The 23,831-nt window shown below is 43.1% G+C and overlaps 1 protein-coding gene across 1 annotated transcript in view; it reads left to right on the top strand.

Moving 5' to 3' along the window:
- The window catches only part of LOC147684185 (cytochrome P450 2J5-like), a 315,668-nt gene that overhangs the window by 186,771 nt on the left and 105,066 nt on the right, over nucleotides 1-23,831 (top strand). Inside the window, exon 7 of the mRNA XM_086944598.1 lies at nucleotides 15,815-16,002. Within this exon, the coding sequence (XP_086800724.1) occupies nucleotides 15,815-16,002 (188 nt within the window). The remainder of the gene's footprint in view (nucleotides 1-15,814; nucleotides 16,003-23,831) is intronic.

Here is a 23,831-nt window from a genome sequence, read left to right as displayed (position 1 = left end):
CTGTGGGGCATGATGGGAACAGAGTTCTCCTGGAGGCCTTAAAGGCAAAGTGTGCAGATTCTCTGGGGCCTTAAAGGCAGGGTGCCAGTCTGATTTTCTGTACACAGACATTTTTTCATATGCAGCCCTTTTAGGCTAATAACTGTTTACTACAGGTTCTTTGATGAAAATAAAAGGTTTTTCATGGCTATGAAATGCATTTTAGGCTCATGCCTGTTTATTGCATTTATATACAGCATATTTTCATGCTTCAGAACGTGTAAGGTTTGGTTTGATTAGCCTATGTGTTAAGGTTAGGCTGCATATGTTGGTTATTATACATGTATATGTGTATAATTACTTAGTACTTTGTACTTTTGGTTATATTTACACATATATATGTATTTTGTTTATGTGTTCCGGGTCCCCGCTCATGGGCGGAGATAATTCAGTGCTTATGACTTTAATGAGTATCCCCTGGAAGAGAATCTTACAAATTTAAGTTTGCAAACTGGTTCCTCATTATAGGATAAATATTCCTGATTTAAGTGGATATATGATTCTAGTGCGCATGTTTATACTTCTCTAAAGTTATCAGGTTGACTAGTCTCCTATTCTTTCTCATGGTCCACCTTATTAAGCCCTTGAGCTCAGGTCGAGTGAAACTTTGAAAGGACGAATAATGGCGGCAAACTGTTCTCGGAAGTGAACTTATTTGCAGCTGTAAGGCCCAATTTAGTAGTATATCCATTCATATTTATTCATTCCTTATATATCAGGAATCTTAGAGAGTTTTCATCAGCCACAATGCAATCACACACATATTTCAACATTGCAGCAGTATGACTTACAGCAATCAATGTCAAAGATAAATAGAATCTTAACTCCTTAACTGCGGGGCAAATTTTGCCGCATTGATAGTGTTCTAAAGAGTGGGCAGGGCTGCGTCGCCCAACGGTCGTGCGCAGCACTGGGCAGGTAGTGCTCGTGGCCGACGCGAGCACGAAATTGGTTAATTTACTGTGCAGAGTAAATGAAAAAAGGTTAAAAAAAAATCTACTTTCTTTAATATACATTTAATTCAGGTCATTTATTGACTTTTCCTGAGAGGCAACTGAAGCATATAAAAAGAGTGTTCGAGTTTAGAGTCTATTGCTATAATGAACTGACAAAAGGGTTGGCCTCCCTAAATGTTGGAAAATCTCTTAAGGTATTCTGTAATATCATAGGCTTTAGTTTTAATGTTTGAAATGGGATTTCACCATGTTACATTATTATCCAGTGTTAGCCCTAAGTAGTTATAGCTTTTGAATAAACTGTAGGTATCAATTTCTAGTCCTAATTGATTTTGAGACTTGCCAAATGACATAATTCTTTGCCTCCCCTTGATTCTAAAGTCATATACAGGGTTAAATTCCTGTAGATTCAGTAACTAAAGTTGTAGACCAGATTAGGTTAACAAGAAGATAATTATATCATCTGCATGTGTCAGAAAGCTTATTCATGTTCCTCCTGGCTTTGAAGATAAGCCTTCAGTGTGGTTGTAAAATGATGACAAATCTGCAATGTACAATAAAAGAAGTAGAGGGGCTAGAATACGGCCCTGCTTGGGGTCATTTGTGGTTGGTGGCTTAGGTGACAAAACTTTCCTTGTTAATTCCATTTGAAGTAAAGTTTTATCATGGAGAGATCTCAGCAAATGGAATATTGTCAGGCTAATTTCCCAGAGTTTTTTCCGGTTGGTTTTATCTAATGCAGAAGAATAGTCGATAGAACTTTTGTAATTTACATTTGAGAGCTGTGTCCCAGAGCACCTTAATTCTGCATATGTCTACACTGATTATAGCTTAAAATAGAATGTTCAGGGTTGTAACCAGGCATTTGCAGCCTTTTGGGGCAGGCACCCCCAACCCTCTAGTTGGCCTTTCAACCTCCAGTCTTCCCAAGGCCAATGAATATCGGTGAAATATGGGCAGCTCAGAGGCCACTCATCAAAATCTGCAAGATGGCCTTATCATTTTAGGGTAAGCCATTGGGAATGATCTGGCTCCATCAGGGTCCAGGCGATCCCACTACACCAATCTGCCGACCCCTCCACGGTCTTAAGAAAGGTGCACTGTGTTTGCACATCATGAGACCTACAATAGTTTAGTAAAAGTTACAGTGTTTGGCTATAATATTAAACTCGAAACACAAATGTAAAAAGCCTCACCTTCAAGAGCCTTCATCTCAGGCTGCTGTCAGTTGCGTAGCTCGTGAGAGACTGGACCTAGTGCAAGAAACAAAATGGGTCCCCTGTTTGAACTGTGAAATACAGCAATAATCAGATTTCAGTAGCCCCCTCCTGCCTCTAGGCCCTGAAGTCACTGCACCTGCTGCACCCTGCTATCTCTTCTCTTCTGCTGGGTGATGGTGAATAATGTAAGAGAGTGCGGCGTGAGTGGTGCAAGTGTCGGGTGAAAACTGTGCCGATGTGAGTGTTGAGTGAGCTGCATGAATGCAATAAGAGAGGAGGGCCCATGTGAGTGTCAGATGAGAGGAGTTTGTGCAGAGTGAGAGGAGCGAGTGCAGGGTGGTGTAAGCTGTGTAAATGTGGGGTGAGTGGTGTGTCTGTGTGTGAGTAAAGGGTGAGCGGCATAAGTGATAGGTGAGCTGTGAGAGTGACAAGTGAGTGCCTTGTGAGAGGAGTTAAATCAGGGTGTGTGGTGTGTCCCTAGGCGTTCTGGCAGATTATTGTGCCTGTGTGCAGGCAGGATGAACAGAGTGCCTGCTTAAGGGCAAACTGAGAGGTGTGCACGTGTGAGTGCAGGGTTAGAGGAGGAAGTGCAGGTTGAGGGATGTGGCTCCAGGGTGAGTGATGTGTTTGTTTGCATGGTGTGCCCATGAAAGTGAAAGGTTAGCTGTGGGAGTGCTTATGTCAGTGTACGGTGAGCGATGTGCCAGTGTGAGCGTAGGGTAAGAGGAGCGACAACATGGTGAGTGATGTGACCATATGAGTTTGGGTGCGGGTGAAAATGCAGAGTGGGAGGAATTAATGCATGTGATATGCTTGTTTGAGTGAGATTGCAGGCTGAGCAGTGAGAGTCCCAAGTGAGTGATTTGTTGCATAAGTATAGGGTGAGTAGTGGGCTTGTGTGACTGCTGGGTGAACAGTTTGAGTGCATGGTGAGTGGTGTGAGTGCAGTGTGATCGATGTGAGTGCAGGGTGATTAGTGTGCTCATGTAACTGCAGGATCAGTGAAGGGAGAACAGCATGAGTTGTTTGAGAGTGGCTTGAGTGCATTGTGGTTGTTGTTAATGCAGGGTGACCAGTGTGCTTGTGTGAGCACAGGGTAAGAGGAGGATGAACGGCGTGAGTGCAAGGTAACAGCATCAGTGCATGGTGAGCAGTGTGAGTGAAGTGTGACTGCTGTGAGTGCAGGGTGAAAAATAGAAAAAAGGATGCAGCAGAATGGATTTGGGAATCTTTTATATTGGAAGGACACTTAAAAAAACCCCTTTGCTGCTCATGACGAGCTTAGCTCGTCATGAGGCACGGTTGAGCTGTGCTTATGACGAGCTGAGCTCGTCATGAACAATGGGAAAGCCTTCAAAGCAGCACAGGAGGGGAAAACCATTAGCAGCCAAGGTGTTAATCCATCACCTGGAATATATATCCTGAAGATTTCTTTATATATTCAAAAAACATCCGCCAGCATAAGGTCCACAGTTGTGTTTGTATTTATATCTATATGTTTTTTCAGAAGGATCAATATAGAACATATGAAAAATCAACATACAACACATATAAATATATATATATATATATATATATATATATATATATATACTAGCAGCCCGTCCCAGCGTTGCCTGGGGCAGAAAGGGGCTGGGGGCAGCATTGTAAGCCTCTGTGCACCGCACCGCACCGCACCCCCCCCATTGCCCAGTCCGCATCCCTCCCGCCTTGACATTGGCTATACTGCCTTCCGCTTTGAGCCCGCCGCCTGCCGCCCCCGCCCCCCGCCCCGACCCGACATTGAGCATTGAGCATAGCGCATAGCGCCGCTTTGAGCCCGCCGCCCGCCGCCCCCGCCCCAACCCGACATTGAGCATAGCGCATACCGCCTCCCGCCTTGAGTCTCCCGCCCGCCTCCCGCCCCGGCTTTGTAAACCCCCCCCCCAAGGTCCTGACTTACCTCCCCGCGCTGCCACTGCTCCTCCGCTTCTCACCGCTCCGTATTGCTGTTGCTGGTGAACTCCGCTCCTCCCGCTCCTCCCCTCACGCAGACGCTACTCATTTCCTCGCTCTTCCTGTTGCTGTAAACGACGCTACTCCCCTCACGCATACGTCGCGGCCGGCGCTACTTGCAAGGGATTACTTTATATTTATTAGTAAATATTTTAAACAACGTTTTATTTTTATTTTTATGTAGCCTATGTCCTTCTGCTTGCCCTGAGGTTTTCTAAGATGTCTTGCGTGTTCAGATTGGTGGTGTAGTTTTCGAGTTTACCTTGCCAAAAGGTGCAAGTTCTCTCTTTATAATAGTAGTATAGATATATATATATATGATCTCACAAATTGTCCTGTCGCAGCGGGAGCACTGGTCAGTTGGTGCCAGCGATGGGACCAGGGCAGTGTCCCAAATTCATTCAATACCAGGAAGGAAATCGCTGCTACTCCTTGATGCTTTAGCAGTTACTTTATTTTCCAAACGTGAAAAACACCCTACGCGTTTCGAACCGTAGTTCCTGTTCACGGTAGCTTAGGTGATTAGTCCCTCAGCTATTTCTATACATTCCGCCTGTAGACACACCCTATGTTTTACTGGGGCATGCTGGGACTTGTGGTTTTATTTACAATATTGCCAATTTGATTTCCATTAGAGTTTGTGGGTTTTTGCTAAAATTGGGGCATTCGTTTTAGTTACAGCATTTTTAAAGCGTTCCCACAGTTTACGGGGACCATATCGCTTTATTGACGCACGTGAGTCCACGTGCGTGTATAATCAAAACTCAGAATACATGAGAGTTGATTATTATGCGTAACTTTAGGGACTTAAGGTATATATACACACATACACGTATGTATATATATATTCCCAAAACAAAGTGGTGATAGCGGCGCGGCCACTATTTGCTGGTGCAAGCGTTGAGATATAACCAGTAGCCTAGAGTATTTTCAAACAAAAAGAAGGATGCTGCACTCCCAGAAGCTCATATTATCATGTTCTTTAATGAGCAAACAGCATTGCACAAACATCACCCATGCCTTTTAGCCATTGCGGCCTTGTTCACGGTAGTCTGTTTTCAATTAGAAGTGTGTGGTACTGTCTTTTATATCCTCAGGGGCATTTTGGGTCTCGTGTTTTTTATAATATATTGTTATTTCACCGTGTTGCAATTACTAATATGAAAAGAAGTATTTCACTTTATTTGCTTTTATTTTTCCTTTCTTGACACAACAGAACTGTTGCATTTGTAATTCTTAAATAAAGCGAGTGCACACGTAAATCCAACTTGCCAACTGCTATTATTTTGAATAGTTCAATGTGTATGCACCTCTTTCACATCTAGTTATTTTCACACCCATCATTTTGTTTCAAAACGCTACCAGTCACTTCCTTTTAGCACTTCGGAGTGCGCTGTTATTGAAGTCCCACATAGAGTTTCCAGACCCTGCTCTCTGATTTTTCATTCAGTTTCAGGGTTGCATCGGTATGAGAGGCATATTTTTTAAATGACACACACACACATCTCCATGAGTCTGTCCATGTTCAGGAGAGTTTCACATGGCACCATAGAAGTCCAAGGCCAATCCAGGCTGCAATAGTCTTGAAATGTATCGTACATCAGGTGCAGGGAATTTGTATTCCCATTCCACTCTCTAGCTGTTTTCGATCTTCACATGTTTCCTCTCATGAGGGGCGCTGCCACTTAAGTTTAATTCCAAAGCAAAGTGGGCCGGTGGCTGGCACGATGACGAAGGTGGCGCTGCGTTGTACAAAGAGGAGGGAAATCCCGAGAGAAAGTGTCTCTCTTCAAAGGATTTCCTTCCCCCTACAACGCTCATCTAACGCCATACCTGGAGTGCAAAGAGAGCATGCACGCGCACACACGCTGAACCAAAACACCAATGAACAATGAAAAACCGGGACATTTCTATGTTTCACCCGAACACTTTTTAAAAACCCGGACATTTCCTTAACTTGGAAAAAAGTGTCGGGACACTTCTCTACAAACGGGGACCGTCCGGGGAAAACCGGGACGTCGATGGTGCACTCTGCAGCCTGTTCTTCATCCAGGCTTTGTTGGCACTATCGTCCCGGCGGTCCAGCAGCTGGCGGAAATTTAGACATGCTGGCAGGGGCACGTACCTGCCGCTTCTGGAACCCCAACTGCAGGTCACTCACCTTCCTGGACGGCGCTCTCCCCACGCTCCTGACGTCAACACGCAGGTCACGGCCGGCTCTACTTCCAAGGGACTACTTTTTTTTTAATGTTAACTTTTTAAATAACGAATATTTTTATACTTTATATAGCCTATGTCCTTCTGCTTGCCCTGAGGTTTTCTAAGATGTCTTGGGTGTTCAGATTGGTGGTGTAGTTTTCGAGTTTACCTTGCCAAAAGGTGCAAGTTCTCTCTTTATAATAGTAGTATAGATATATATATATATATATATATATATATATACACTAAATTCAATATACATAAACAATCACAAACATATCTGTACACAAATATATAACTCCTGTTTACCTAAACTACTATTGTGGATGCAAAACCAGATTTTTTGGAACACAATAATTATCTTTTGCAATCCTTATTAACGAAGATAGCCCATCTATATAGGCACAACAAGAGAGAATGGGCCCGATTCACAGAATGAACTTAAGACTCAATCCTAAACCTACTACTGTTTTGGTATTCACAGATTGCACTTACTACTTTTGGTACTCACGGAATTAACTTACTCATTTCGGTATTCACAGAAGTTAGGACTCCTAACTTTAGGACTCCTAAATGCCTTCTGTGAATACCAAAAGTCTTAAAATTAGGATTTTTCTCAATTTATTAGTAGTAAAGTTAGGACTACTAACTTTACTACTACTACATTGAGAAAAATCCTAATTTTAAGACTTTTGGTATTCACAGAAGGCATTTAGGCGTCCTAAAGTTAGTAGTCCTAACTTTACTACTACTAAATTGAGAAAAATCGTAATTTTCGGACTTTCGGTATTCACAGAAGGCATTTAGGAGTCTTAAAGTTAGGAGTCCTAACTTCTGTGAATACCGAAATGAGTAAGTTCATTCTGTGAATACCTAAAGTAGTAAGTGCATTCTGTGAATGCCAAAAGTAGTAAGTTCATTCTGTGAATACCAAAAGTAGTAAGTGCAATCTGTGAATACCAAAACAGTAGTAAGTTTAGGATTGAGTCTTAAGTTCATTCTGTAAATCGGGCTCAATATTCATAAACCCTCTTCAATCATTAGGCTGTGCTAAATAATTCCCTTCTGCACTAAGTTCTAATTTTTGGGGGCTCATTTAAAATGTGGTGTTGACGTGTTTCAGCCCTATTAGTTTGGGCCTCAGCAGGACTGGGGTAAAAGGAAACCTACAATAAACAAAATGTATTCCTTTTATTTACAAATATACACAGACATGTATATTTTAAGGAGGGAGCCAAAAATATTTATACAGGAAAAAGTGGGATAGCTTGGTAAGTGTATCAACTTAGGTAACAGATCCCTTTCTTGGCGCAGAAGTAAGCAAAGTATGAATACAAAAAAGGTGAAAAGAGGAAATAAATAAAACCGAAGAAATAATCATGGTGGTAAGCGTGCGTATCTAGTCCGAAAATTGCATACATAGTATCAAAACAGTGTAAAAAGTGAGTGCAGGGTGAGCGATGAGAATGAGAAGTGAGTCGCCTGAATGCAGGATGTACTTGGAGTAACTCAGCATGTTATTGACGGTTGGAGAGTAGGGTTTCGGATATAAGTTAAACTATCGCTATGATGGCGTCAACCAGGTATGGATGGTGGAGGAAATAAATAATTAGCTGATCCTGCAACAAACTAAATCTTGTGATTAGGGTTGCCAGCTGACCGGATCTCTGCAGGCATCACCACTATTTTGATGTCCTGGCCAGTAAAAATAGCACAAAAACTGGTATTTTTTAACGCTTATCTGTGGATACTTCAAACAGCACATGTAAATAGAAAGTACTTTTATATGTGTTCTGGAGCTGCATTAATGATCCATAACTAATAATTAAAGAAAACACAGACAGAAGAGCCATGTTACAAATGAATACATACAATTTTATTTCCAGCCCTATTTAGTATCACAACTAGGCATATGCAGACACTTTAAACAACAAATAGTCAATATTTTTCTCTTGGAAAGGAGAAACACTACTGGTAATATGCTTTTTCACTAAATGCATTCTCCCTCCTTGGCAGTATAAGCAAAATAGAAATGTTTGGACTAGGCAGAGTGGGGACCCAAGGGGTACTGGAACCAGTGAAAAGAAAAAAAGAAATAATGCCTCGTTAACCAGTTCACAAGGGCATGAAATTGGCCTTTTAAAGCCCTGTGACAAACTCAGGTGTGGCTGAGATAGAACGCCATATTTTAAAGAAACAAGGGAACCCAAGTAAGGTCTGCCAGGGACCTTGAGAATCAAACTATTTTTTAGAACAGTGGTCCCTAGAAAAACAACAGTAAACAAGCATTTACAATGCAACGGTTTCGCCTTTGGAAAAGTTAGAGCTATTGGCAATGTAAATGACAATGCCATTTATTTATCTGTTTTCAAAACCAACACATAAATACAAATGTTGTCATTTACAATGCCAATAGCTCAAACTTTTCCAAAGGCGAAACCGTTGCATTGTAAATGCTTGTTTATATTTGCTAATGCAAACCACTTCAATCTGTGCACCAGCTGACGGGAAGAGATGCAGCAACCCTGCATGATTTACTTGACCTTGAAATGCTGCCCTGCTTAAGTGGAAGTAGCTGGAAAGCATCCTTTTAAATATTCTCCATTCCCAAAAGCATTAAGCTATGAAGGGAAAATATGAGTCCACAAACCATCATCTCTTTGTTTTGTTTCATTCTTACGGTTTCTTCCTCCAAAAATATTCACATATTAAATATTTTGCATTCCTGAAATAGATCCGATGAGGTTTCTTATACACGCAGTATGTGAATACTTTAACAAAGCAGGATGGATTTCATGCATAAGAAAAAACAGTAGTAAGCTTGCATGCCTGCTTAGGAAAGTGACAATGACCCTTCTGGATTCGGTTGCACAATCTGCAAAGTTGTGATGTAAACTCCAAATACCTTGCAGCCTAATCCATCCTTGGACTAAGGTCCAGTAACTCATGTAAAGGACCATTCCTCAACTGTCTGTTAAAATCTCGAGGTTACCCACCTGCCCTCAACCTGCTTGCTATCTGCCAATTCAAGTAGGGGCAGTCCAAGTAGGATATCTCACCAAGTATAAGACCAGTGCATCATGAACTTTGTCCTCATTCACTTCAGGCTTTCGCATAAAACACTCTATGGTTACATTTGACTTCAGCCTTTAACAGACCGTTCTATGGTTTCGTTTGAACACCCAGCTTTTCAACTCTGCCTATGACCTTAACCTGTCCTTGTGACCTCCGCATCAAGACATCTCAATTTTCTAAATCCTACTTTCCAAACTGCAAGTAGTCTCAAGCCATCCCTACTTTCACATGGATTGCATTTCTACTCGGCATGATGAGAACATTTCTCAATGTGGATTTAGTCTTTTTTTCATTCCCTGGAAGAGCACATGATGGGTTCTGAACCTTTAAAGACCTGTCAAGCTTTCCACAATAACCACAGGTAACTGCAACCATACAAAATAGTCTACAAGAAGGGCAATAGTGCAGGCATAATGAACAGCAATGATGCTCGCTGTATGTAGGGCATCAGAGCATGTTGTACCAGGTACACTTGTACTCAGTGGAACACAACAATCTGCCCAAGACCTGCAGTTGACTTGCCAGACTGTCTGACCATTCTGGAGCAATGGACAGCACTTCTCAGAAGCCTTTGATATATTTTGGTTTGGAAGGCTCCCAAGAATTTGACAACGCAAGATTTCAGACGTGCCTGCAAAGCACCTTTAGAAGCCTAAAGTCCCACATCCTTGAGTACACTACCACATGGTTGCTTAGTCTCAATGGCACCCAACGTTAATAGAAAAATCACATTAAGAAATCATAATTTTAGTAAAGACAATATTGTTGGTCAGAGCAAGTCCGGTTCAGAGCCCAAGAACTCTTAGAACGCTATATTATGCATCCTTGTTGACATATGATTAGTTTGATGCGTTTTGTTTAATCTCCATTTAATTTTATTGAGCACTTTCTGCATTGGAAGCAATACAAGTGTTGCTGCTATAGACAAGTACAAGTTGAGTCCCTTCTTGGACGTCTGAACCACTTGACATCATCACTCCTCAAACACGATTTTCGGGATGTGTATGACCTATAGTCTCTCCCCTATAAAGCGTTCTCAAGACACTGAGTTTGCACACTAAAGTAATAACTTCTGTACTGTATTTCGTTACACCGTTTTAAAGATTGGATTCTCAATGCTCGCCATAGTAAAGTCCAATACAATAAAGAGGAATATGATTTAATACTGAGTTTAACAGGTTATCATGCTGCTGCACTTATCAAGCTCTTCCTGGGGTCAATAACCATACAGCATTTATTAGCACAACAATGCCACTTCCAGACTCCGAACCCACTTTTGAGACCAAAGAGGTGTGCGTGAATCATTTTCCTTGACAATCTTTAAATATTCCATCAAAGCTCGCAATGACAGGCCAGGTTTTTCTACATGCTAAACTAAAATATAATTTAAAAACAAGGGTTCTCACCTCCAGCCATCGCTGCGCCTCGGTGAAAGCCGGCTCGCAGTTTTCCGTGGGGCTGTCTCTCCACTCCATGGCCGGCGGGACTGGTGCAGGCGCGGGCAGGGGTGGTCAGCGGGCGGGCAGGGGTGGTCAGCGGGCGCGCCGAGACTTTATGCCGCTGCAGAGCTGAGCTGGAGTTCCCTCTGCCTGGCCAGTCAGTCCTGCTGCTTCAATGAATTGAACGAGGAAGCGGCGGGTCACACGCCCCTTCCCTGCTGCTACCGCTGTCTGGGGCACCAATGTAATAAAAAACCTGCGCACTCCCGCCACGGAGGAGGTTTGAAGAAAACTTTCTGCAGGACGCTCCTCCGCACAGCGGTAGAGTTGTTCCACAAATTGAGTCACCCGTTCGAGGAAAGCGGCGGGCGAGGACACATCCCCAAAAAAAACAGCCGCTGGAAGGGGCTACCGAGGAAAGGAGGGCTCGGTCCAACCGCGGAAGGGGGATGCAGAGGGTTACCCCATGTGCTCTTCAGACCAGGGGTGGGCTGCACTCCGGGGCTCTCCTTTCGTCTGCGCCGTGGAAGGGAGGTCACTTCCGGGTGTCTTATCGTCCCGCCCCCGGCCTGCCTGACTTCCGGGGTCGCGGCTGCGGCCAATAGCAGCGCGGCCCTGGGTTGGGGAGGCGGGACAGCACCTCACAGAGGATCCCCGGTTTATTTTTTGCGATTTTATATAGCGCGAACATTGCCTGAAGGTGTCCGAGCGCTTTACAAAAGAACCAGTTAGATACATAAGTAATTAGGATTACATAAAAGATACAACCATGGAAAGAGCCTTCAAAAGAAACAAGGTCATTTTGGGATTCGGGGGCGGGATTCGGGGGCGTGTTTGCGTGCTCTCCCCTTCCCATTGGCTGGAAGGTAAAATTCCAGCCAATGGGAAGAGGAGAGGGCGTGACTTAAAAAAAGTCACGGAAACGCCCCCGATTCGCGTTCCGAGGGGAAAGAATGATTGACAGCCAATGTCTTCCAATGGCTAGCCTCCATTTATGGAGCTAGCCAATGGAAGAAGGGGCGGATTCAAATCCCCCATATAGTAAACAATAGCTTTCGACTGGGAGGGGCACTGCTTCGCAGTGCCCCCACCAAGGTCGAAACCTAAAAAGGGGAATGAATACAGACCCAGTCAGTGCTATATTTGTATAACTTGTCCAGCTGGACAGAGGTCAGATATTTAATATTTTAAATTCAGATAGGAACAATACAGACAAAACTATTTTGTAAGTGGGACACAAGCCTGCATCCTACTAAACCAAAAGGGACAAACAATAGAAAACACAAAATGCTTAGGCAAAGCTGTAGGTTTGTTAAACACAAAATGTATCAATGTAGCAAACGGATCATAAGAAAACACCTTTATAAATTAAGTGACAATTTAGAGCAGTGTATAGGGTGTTTCGGGTGTCAACGGCGTTTCGATCCATATAAACAAGAAATGGATCATCATCTGGACAGTATGCCTGTGTGCAATTGCCTATAATGACTGAGGTACAATTGGGAGAAGGAAAGGGGAAAATACAAATAATTTAAAAAGAACACCAGTTCAGGTACCAACATTAGAATAAAATACGGACTAGTCTGTTTCATGTAACAAGGTTTGGGGCAACTCATATCTAGATTACAATTGAACATTTAATGAGATGGTTTAAGGGAGACCGTGCGAGTGGAGATAGAAATATGGAAGGAAGAAAAATGCATAGCCGTTCTACGCTCGTCCGCGTGAAAGTGCCTAGGTGATATGAAAAAGACGAGCGATTGCACTCTGTGGTAGGTATAGTGAGGGTGTGCACCTTTAGTAAGGTTAGCCGTGAATAAACACTTATAGGGAGACACATATGTGTTGGCAATTCCCACATGGATATTAACCAATATAGGGCTGAAGGCACAGATGGCGAACAGCCAGACCTGAAGAGGAAAGATAGAGGAGCTGTAGTGTTGTAGTTCCATCCCCTTTTGGAGTCAGCTGCTGTGTAGAAAGTTTTGGAATGATCCATCCCACCGGAGACAAGAAAAAAGTGAGTCCCAAAATGTGTTTTTCCCATGTTATGTCTATGGGGATTTTTCCATTTTTGAACACAACTACAGCCTGAACCGCAGAACGGAATTACACCAATTTTGGTTTGGCTTGGCACAAAGCTAGATGTCGGTCCAGAAAGCATATATATACAGACACACATACAAACATAAATATGTATTTGTGTGTTTATATAGGTATATATTTATATATTATTAAATATTAGTGGAATATGTTTAATTTACATTGTTACATGTATCTATTAAAATATTTAACATTTACTACTAACTAACTATATGAAAAAATATATATTTGTCTATTTTTGGCGATGTTGCAATAAGTTTTTTCCAATTTTTTTGTAGTTACTATTATAGGTATAGGGGCACAATATTATGGTAAAGGACATTTTTAACACAATATTTTTGTCAACTATATTATTGTTTAGCACAATATTGGGTCAGTGATTGGCTATATATAGATATATGTGTGTTTAATTGACAATATTATGTATATACTACTTCTTTTCAATAAAAAAATATTTAAAATAAAATATAATTGAAACTCAAGCTGATAACTTTGGGCATGTTGCACAGGTCATCGCAGATCCATGATGGGTTTTAGGATTTACTTTATTGGGGGACCCATGAGCATACCTTGAAGGGGGGGAGGGGGGGCTAAGGTTTTGTTTTACACCACTGTCTGCCTCACCTACCCATCCCTCTAGCCTCACATCTTTGCTTTGAATGTGTTTGCTATGTATAGCAACCTGCTGTCCTTTGAAGCAATGTTTGTAATGCACAAATACCCCCAATAAAGAAGAAAGTGTGCTTTAGTAACTAATTTCCAACATTCAAATGTTGAGTGTAGTATCATTTGATAAAAAAGGGATGCACGAGCCATGGGCAAAACAATGCCCAAATCCATACTTTTTTGAGGACATATAATGTTCAGTCATATTGGTGTTTGATTACACACATCGCCAGATGTCCATAAACATATGACTGCAGTTTAACAACTGCAGTACTACATAGTTTAGATTGGTTAAAGCTCAAAAAACACTTTTGCTTGCTCAACCCTTTTTCTATATTTGCCACAATGCTTTGAAATCTAAGGGCCTGATTTTGATTTCGGTGGGACCGTCCCTGGCAGCCTGTCAGCCACAGTCCCACTAACAGACAGCCCTTCGGTCCGACCGCTACATAATGATGCAGGCAGTTGGACCCTTGTCAGATGGGGGACAGAACATCACCTCTAATAGGATCTACTGATCCCCACAGGGTGGTGGTCGGAATCGCAATCTTTAGTGACTGCGGTGCCGAGGCAGGCACTGCCGTCAGATTACAATGTCTCTTTCCGACAGCCTTTTCATGGCGGTCTGACTGCCATAAAAGGCTGTCGGAAATGTTATTTGGGGTCCAAAACAGGGCCACCATGGGCCCCTGGGTGCCCATACACATCCATGCACAGTGTGCCAGGCACCGCATGAAGACTGGCACATGGTGTATGGGTGTGCAAGAAGACCTCTTTAGCACTGCGGCTTGTGCTGAGTCTTTATTTCTGCCCTTTAACACTGCGGCTTGCCCTTTGGTCCTATTCCTGGGCTGCAGCACAAGTGGCAGTGTTCAAGTGCACTTGAACGCCAGCATGGCAGTCGCATCATAATTTGGCGGTCGTCTGCTTGTCGGTGGTCGCCTGACTACCATAATAGCGGTTGGCGGTCCAACCAGCCACATTGAAATATGCCCCTAAAACTTCTGAATGCAAATTTCAAAGTGCTGTAGGCTTTAGTAATTCACATCCAGGACACATAACAAGTGCAGAGAACAAAGTTGAGTGCAAACTTGTTGTGATTTATTAGCACCTTTTCAAATGAAAAACCACATTACATGGGTTAACTATTTAATATATAGGGCCTGAAAGTGTACAACCCTCACAGTGCCTTTATGTTCATGCACAAACCATGCAATCCATATGTTAGAGCTGGTGGCAGCAGATTCTATGTTATAATTTGATCAGTGACCACAGTAAAGTGGCAGTCTTTAGCTGTCCTGTTGGGCTGGGAACACAACCTGATCCCACAATATGCATCTCCATTCATAACACACCTAGGGCCTCATTTAGAGTTTGGCAGAGTGGTACTGCAACCGCAAACCAGCTGTGATTCGGCCTGCCACACTCACGGTTCCTCTCCTCTAATTTGAGTTGGGTGAAGCATTGCATTCACATTGGCAGAGCTGCTGTTGTATCTGCCAGCATAAATCTCTGATGTTGACAGTCATCCACGCAATATCCACTAGGTCACAGTGACAACTGTCCATCCTTATTAAGGTGTTACGGCTGGCCATCCTCGAAGGGCCACGTAACACCTTATTTATTGATTCCAAATATCTCACTGCTGCACTCACGTTTATATCAGAAAATCAGATGCATTGGTAGAAGTTCGGGTTAGATAAGGTGTTGCAAACTTTATGCATACATATGTAATATCCTGTATAAACGAATATGCTAAATGATATATGATATGTCATGTTGGAATTCTTCTAATAAAATAAACATATATTTAAAAAAAGAAAATTAGATGCATTTGGTGTTGATGTGGATTTATGTTGTTGCGACAATGAGGAAGGAATCTGGGTTTCCTCTGCTGCTTCCAACTTACAGATACTGTCAAAAAGTCTAGATTATCAATATTACAATTTATCAATTTCTCAGAGAACCACAATTGCACTTGAAGAATATGCTCCTATTCGGGAGTTACGAAGCTTGTGAATGCCACAGTTCTGAGTCCCTTCAACATGATGGGAGAGAAGAGGAGAAACTGGGTAGTCCATAGTGCATCTCCCACTAGTAACTATTGCATATCTCTCCCCAGAAAAAGTCCAGAGAGAGCTTGATGATGTCCTTGAACCCAACAACATCATCCAATATGAAGACCGAATGAAGCTGCCGTACACCAATGCCGTGATCCATGAGATACAGCGCTACAGAAGTATTGTTCCTCTTGGCGTACCACATATGTGTGTTAAGGACACCACTATTCAGGGCTTCCATCTTAAAAAGGTAATGATATGTGTCCTTGAGGTGTCAGGAAGGTTAGTTCTCCTTAATTCAATCATGCCTTTGCTTCTGTGTCTTTGCTCCGCATATTTTATGAATTCACAGTTTGGTGAAAGATCTTTCTCTCAAAACATTGGGATGCTGGTGTACTGTACAATCTTCACATTTATGGAAGAAGTGCTAAATCAAGAGGGAAAAGCATTGCTTACACAATGTGAAAGGGACACACCAGTTTTGCTCAAGCTAAGGCTTGATTCTGATTTCAGGCAAAAGTTTTAAAGGAGGATCACCGGCACATTTTCCTCCATGGAGGAAAGTCCACAGGTGGATTCTTTCCTGGATCTACCACCTCCTCAGATATTGAAAGGATTATCACTATTATCCAACTCTGAATCATGCCCTGCCGTTCCAGATAAAAAAGCAGAGCAAAAATATTTGCTCTACTCTTGTAATAGCAGCAAAATGAATCCTTAGTTAGCTTATACTACTTTTGCCCCAGCAAAGAACTGAAATGTCAAAAAGTTCTGATGTGCCTCTTAGACTTCGGTAACTAAAGATTTGTGTGTGAGGAGAAATGGATGTATCCCACATCAAATTTCTATCCATGTGATGATCTGGTCCATCAGGGGATACCCAAGAAGGTGATTCATGCCCCTGCAGCACAGGAAGGCATTTCCCATTGATATTCTGGGGCCAGTGGCTGTCCCATTATTCAGCTGAATAACCAAATAACTTCCCTTATGCCCCTTTCTCTCCAAGGGAAGGAAAAAGAGACGCTCAAAATCCTGTGATTCTGGGCAAATCACTTAATCTCCCCGTGCCCCAAAAAAAAAAATGTGTTTGTCTGTAATACAACTGATGCTCATGTAGAGTGCTCTGATACCTTCGGGTCAAGTTCCCACTATATAAAACTCCGGAAAAAAAGTGAGATGTCACTACATTTAATATCTAGTCAGTCTGGCTTGCAGTGTATAAAGAATCTAACAAGGGAGTCTTACGCGACATGGGCCTCCCCTCTATTACTGAGGAGCTAGAGTCAAAGCCGGTGAGGTTCTGGCATAGGCTATGGTCCACCAACGAACTTGATCATTACAGGCAGGACCTTATCCATGTCATGAACCTGAACCAAAGTAATAAAATCTCTTGGCTCGCTTTTGTTAAAAAAGAACTTCACGCCTTGAATCTATCCGAGCTCTGGGAGGACCCTGAACAGGGCTGCCGAAGGGTTCCACGCAAAAGCTTAGTCCGAATGTCTAAAGAAAAAAGACTTTCACTCCTGTTGAACGCACAAACCAGCGGCACTCTTACAGATCGGTTCCTGGAATCCAAAAATTCCTATGTTTTTGAAAGTTTTATGGACCTTATTTTTCCTATCCTTGCGAGGAAATTATTCGTACAATGGAGGCTAGGTACACTGCCCATTAGAACATTTACTCACAAATGGCACAATGGTGGCGATATAATGTGTCCAAGCTGTAACACTCATAAGGAAGATGAGCTTCATATTATGTTTGTCTGTCCTGCCTACAGTAAATCTAGAAAGTACTGGTTAGCGCCCCTCTGTAGAAACTTGGGGTTCAGTAACCATTCACACGCATACAGAGTAATGAAAACCAGCACTCTCGCCCATATTGTGTTTTCAGTTGCCAAATTTTTAATGGCAGTTTGGCAGATTAGGAAAAAAAAACCTCTAATGTGTGGACATTGAGATGGCTGCTTCTAACCTCCCTTTTCCCTCTAAGGTGGGAAATCTATTAATTTTAAGACTGTATGAAATGTGTTTTTATGTAAGCAATGTTTTTATTGTCTTATGTACTGTATCTTTTATGGTCTATATGACCGAAATAAAGAATTTTTGGATTGGATTGGAGTCTTACGGTCCCTTCTGCTGGTTCCAGTATTTTGCAGTTTTCTTAGGGAAGACCTGATACGGCGGCAAATGTAAATTCCGTTTTACAGGATTGTTAGCTGCTCTAAGCAATGATTGATGGGATGAGGAGTAGAAGCAGGGGATTCTGGCCACAGGAGGCAGGAAGCAGAGGCCTGCAGAAGTGTCAAGGAGCATGTGTGCCCCTTCGGACCTTTTCCCCATCAAAGGAAACTGCGTAAGTCCATCTGTAACACTAATCACCGCCTATTGCTGCCTACTGCTGCCCAATTCTGTCCACCATAGTGAGTCTTGGCAGACCGTGACAGGTTACGGGTGGTGGTGTTGGAAGGCGAGGGAGGCGCAACTCAGTATAGTGCAGTGGTAATGGCAGGACACGATTCAGAGTTGGATAATAGAGCAAAACCCACCAATATCTGGGAAAGTGGTAAATCCAGTGAAGAATCCACCTGTGGAATTTCCTCCACCATAACATTTCCACTCCCAGTCTTCCAAGAGGGAAAGCGCTCGTACAGCATCATAGAGCTTTTTTTCCAGACGGGAAGAGCGGGACAGGCAAGCAAGGAGGGGTAAGAGGGCAGAGCTGCAGGCAAATAATGACGACCTGGTGAAGGGATGTGGCAGCAACATGGAGAAGTGTTGGGTGTTTGGAAAAGCAGGAAGCAAATTTTGCGTATGTCTCTGGCCTCCATCACCACGGTTGTGGTACCAACCACTCCAATGACCCAGTAAATTAATTATTAGATAACCCCCCTCGCCTCAATCCCTAGCACACAAAATCTCACATACTCGCATTCTGACAATCAGTTTGTCTATTTTTTACACAACTTCACTTAAAACAAAAGCTGACAAAAGAGGTGAGCGGGCCGGGCCGTGCAGAACAAAAGAAAGGCACTGCTGCCTTACTTGAAAAGATCATGGGGAACTCAACAACTTCGGACGGACAACAGCCAAAATTGCAACCACGGATAAATAAATAATTTAAAAAAGAGTAGGCCAAAACTAAACATATGGCCGTTAGTAAAAGGATCCATGTAGCAATGGCAGTCTCCAGGACGGGAACAAAACTGCCAAAGGGTGGGCAAATGAAAACTATTTACGGACAGTAAAGGAATTTTGAAAGCCAGGAGCAAAACAGCCAAAAAGTTGGACAAATGTAAACTATTCTCCAACAACAGCAAAGAAATTTCGAAAACCAGATGACACAACCAGTGAAAAGCGCTGGGCGTGTTCAAAGCCAACAGAGTGAATACTGCATGTCTCGAAGACAGCGCATGTGCACTGCCAGGTTCGCTCTAAAAAGGAGGGCAAAAGGAGAAGTGAGAGACAGAAGCGCCAACTGCTCTTGTCCCACACTCATAGAAAAATTAGAACATTGGAATGTTGGGAGCTCCATTGAAAACAATAAAGTGCTCCTGTCTTATATTGGCTGGTAGAAGCCTGGAGCGCCAACATTCCAATGTTTCTTTGTTCACTGCTCTGGCTGTAAACAAAGGCTTCAGGGAGCCTGAGGGGATTCCAATCCCCTCACACTCCCAAAAGGCTTTGTTTTTTTTTGTTAGGACATTCTGCCCTCTAGTGGCAGAATGTTCTAATAGCCTTATAGTCCTTAGTAGATGGGCTATACCGGCTATTAAAGCCCCTCTCCCTTGTTAAAGTCCCTCACCTTCGGCTTGGGCCTTTAACGCTGGAGAGGGCCTTAAATAGCCAGGTATAGTACTCTACGGCGGGCTATAAGGCTATATTAATAACCCTCCCAGAAATAATGAGCAAATTAGTTCTAGACTCAAAGCAACGCATGAAAATGAGAATAGAGCTAAGAAAAAGCTCAGCCCGAGAAGAAGACAACCACAACAAAATACGAAAAATTACAATCAGCACAAAGGATATGCTACAATAATAATAATAATAACTAAAATATAATTTAAAAACAAGGGTTCTCACCTCCAGCCATCGCTGCGCCTCGGTGAAAGCCGGCTCGCAGTTTTCCGTGGGGCTGTCTCTCCACTCCATGGCCGGCGGGACTGGTGCAGGCGCGGGCAGGGGTGGTCAGCGGGCGGGCAGGGGTGGTCAGCGGGCGCGCCGAGACTTTATGCCGCTGCAGAGCTGAGCTGGAGTTCCCTCTGCCTGGCCAGTCAGTCCTGCTGCTTCAATGAATTGAACGAGGAAGCGGCGGGTCACACGCCCCTTCCCTGCTGCTACCGCTGTCTGGGGCACCAATGTAATAAAAAACCTGCGCACTCCCGCCACGGAGGAGGTTTGAAGAAAACTTTCTGCAGGACGCTCCTCCGCACAGCGGTAGAGTTGTTCCACAAATTGAGTCACCCGTTCGAGGAAAGCGGCGGGCGAGGACACATCCCCAAAAAAAACAGCCGCTGGAAGGGGCTACCGAGGAAAGGAGGGCTCGGTCCAACCGCGGAAGGGGGATGCAGAGGGTTACCCCATGTGCTCTTCAGACCAGGGGTGGGCTGCACTCCGGGGCTCTCCTTTCGTCTGCGCCGTGGAAGGGAGGTCACTTCCGGGTGTCTTATCGTCCCGCCCCCGGCCTGCCTGACTTCCGGGGTCGCGGCTGCGGCCAATAGCAGCGCGGCCCTGGGTTGGGGAGGCGGGACAGCACCTCACAGAGGATCCCCGGTTTATTTTTTGCGATTTTATATAGCGCGAACATTGCCTGAAGGTGTCCGAGCGCTTTACAAAAGAACCAGTTAGATACATAAGTAATTAGGATTACATAAAAGATACAACCATGGAAAGAGCCTTCAAAAGAAACAAGGTCATTTTGGGATTCGGGGGCGGGATTCGGGGGCGTGTTTGCGTGCTCTCCCCTTCCCATTGGCTGGAAGGTAAAATTCCAGCCAATGGGAAGAGGAGAGGGCGTGACTTAAAAAAAGTCACGGAAACGCCCCCGATTCGCGTTCCGAGGGGAAAGAATGATTGACAGCCAATGTCTTCCAATGGCTAGCCTCCATTTATGGAGCTAGCCAATGGAAGAAGGGGCGGATTCAAATCCCCCATATAGTAAACAATAGCTTTCGACTGGGAGGGGCACTGCTTCGCAGTGCCCCCACCAAGGTCGAAACCTAAAAAGGGGAATGAATACAGACCCAGTCAGTGCTATATTTGTATAACTTGTCCAGCTGGACAGAGGTCAGATATTTAATATTTTAAATTCAGATAGGAACAATACAGACAAAACTATTTTGTAAGTGGGACACAAGCCTGCATCCTACTAAACCAAAAGGGACAAACAATAGAAAACACAAAATGCTTAGGCAAAGCTGTAGGTTTGTTAAACACAAAATGTATCAATGTAGCAAACGGATCATAAGAAAACACCTTTATAAATTAAGTGACAATTTAGAGCAGTGTATAGGGTGTTTCGGGTGTCAACGGCGTTTCGATCCATATAAACAAGAAATGGATCATCATCTGGACAGTATGCCTGTGTGCAATTGCCTATAATGACTGAGGTACAATTGGGAGAAGGAAAGGGGAAAATACAAATAATTTAAAAAGAACACCAGTTCAGGTACCAACATTAGAATAAAATACGGACTAGTCTGTTTCATGTAACAAGGTTTGGGGCAACTCATATCTAGATTACAATTGAACATTTAATGAGATGGTTTAAGGGAGACCGTGCGAGTGGAGATAGAAATATGGAAGGAAGAAAAATGCATAGCCGTTCTACGCTCGTCCGCGTGAAAGTGCCTAGGTGATATGAAAAAGACGAGCGATTGCACTCTGTGGTAGGTATAGTGAGGGTGTGCACCTTTAGTAAGGTTAGCCGTGAATAAACACTTATAGGGAGACACATATGTGTTGGCAATTCCCACATGGATATTAACCAATATAGGGCTGAAGGCACAGATGGCGAACAGCCAGACCTGAAGAGGAAAGATAGAGGAGCTGTAGTGTTGTAGTTCCATCCCCTTTTGGAGTCAGCTGCTGTGTAGAAAGTTTTGGAATGATCCATCCCACCGGAGACAAGAAAAAAGTGAGTCCCAAAATGTGTTTTTCCCATGTTATGTCTATGGGGATTTTTCCATTTTTGAACACAACTACAGCCTGAACCGCAGAACGGAATTACACCAATTTTGGTTTGGCTTGGCACAAAGCTAGATGTCGGTCCAGAAAGCATATATATACAGACACACATACAAACATAAATATGTATTTGTGTGTTTATATAGGTATATATTTATATATTATTAAATATTAGTGGAATATGTTTAATTTACATTGTTACATGTATCTATTAAAATATTTAACATTTACTACTAACTAACTATATGAAAAAATATATATTTGTCTATTTTTGGCGATGTTGCAATAAGTTTTTTCCAATTTTTTTGTAGTTACTATTATAGGTATAGGGGCACAATATTATGGTAAAGGACATTTTTAACACAATATTTTTGTCAACTATATTATTGTTTAGCACAATATTGGGTCAGTGATTGGCTATATATAGATATATGTGTGTTTAATTGACAATATTATGTATATACTACTTCTTTTCAATAAAAAAATATTTAAAATAAAATATAATTGAAACTCAAGCTGATAACTTTGGGCATGTTGCACAGGTCATCGCAGATCCATGATGGGTTTTAGGATTTACTTTATTGGGGGACCCATGAGCATACCTTGAAGGGGGGGAGGGGGGGCTAAGGTTTTGTTTTACACCACTGTCTGCCTCACCTACCCATCCCTCTAGCCTCACATCTTTGCTTTGAATGTGTTTGCTATGTATAGCAACCTGCTGTCCTTTGAAGCAATGTTTGTAATGCACAAATACCCCCAATAAAGAAGAAAGTGTGCTTTAGTAACTAATTTCCAACATTCAAATGTTGAGTGTAGTATCATTTGATAAAAAAGGGATGCACGAGCCATGGGCAAAACAATGCCCAAATCCATACTTTTTTGAGGACATATAATGTTCAGTCATATTGGTGTTTGATTACACACATCGCCAGATGTCCATAAACATATGACTGCAGTTTAACAACTGCAGTACTACATAGTTTAGATTGGTTAAAGCTCAAAAAACACTTTTGCTTGCTCAACCCTTTTTCTATATTTGCCACAATGCTTTGAAATCTAAGGGCCTGATTTTGATTTCGGTGGGACCGTCCCTGGCAGCCTGTCAGCCACAGTCCCACTAACAGACAGCCCTTCGGTCCGACCGCTACATAATGATGCAGGCAGTTGGACCCTTGTCAGATGGGGGACAGAACATCACCTCTAATAGGATCTACTGATCCCCACAGGGTGGTGGTCGGAATCGCAATCTTTAGTGACTGCGGTGCCGAGGCAGGCACTGCCGTCAGATTACAATGTCTCTTTCCGACAGCCTTTTCATGGCGGTCTGACTGCCATAAAAGGCTGTCGGAAATGTTATTTGGGGTCCAAAACAGGGCCACCATGGGCCCCTGGGTGCCCATACACATCCATGCACAGTGTGCCAGGCACCGCATGAAGACTGGCACATGGTGTATGGGTGTGCAAGAAGACCTCTTTAGCACTGCGGCTTGTGCTGAGTCTTTATTTCTGCCCTTTAACACTGCGGCTTGCCCTTTGGTCCTATTCCTGGGCTGCAGCACAAGTGGCAGTGTTCAAGTGCACTTGAACGCCAGCATGGCAGTCGCATCATAATTTGGCGGTCGTCTGCTTGTCGGTGGTCGCCTGACTACCATAATAGCGGTTGGCGGTCCAACCAGCCACATTGAAATATGCCCCTAAAACTTCTGAATGCAAATTTCAAAGTGCTGTAGGCTTTAGTAATTCACATCCAGGACACATAACAAGTGCAGAGAACAAAGTTGAGTGCAAACTTGTTGTGATTTATTAGCACCTTTTCAAATGAAAAACCACATTACATGGGTTAACTATTTAATATATAGGGCCTGAAAGTGTACAACCCTCACAGTGCCTTTATGTT

Source organism: Lissotriton vulgaris, chromosome 11, assembly GCF_964263255.1.
Source record: "Lissotriton vulgaris chromosome 11, aLisVul1.2, whole genome shotgun sequence".
Lineage (NCBI taxonomy): Eukaryota > Metazoa > Chordata > Amphibia > Caudata > Salamandridae > Lissotriton > Lissotriton vulgaris.
Note: the sequence above shows the minus strand (reverse complement) of the source record. Positions and strands in the feature narration are given on the sequence as shown.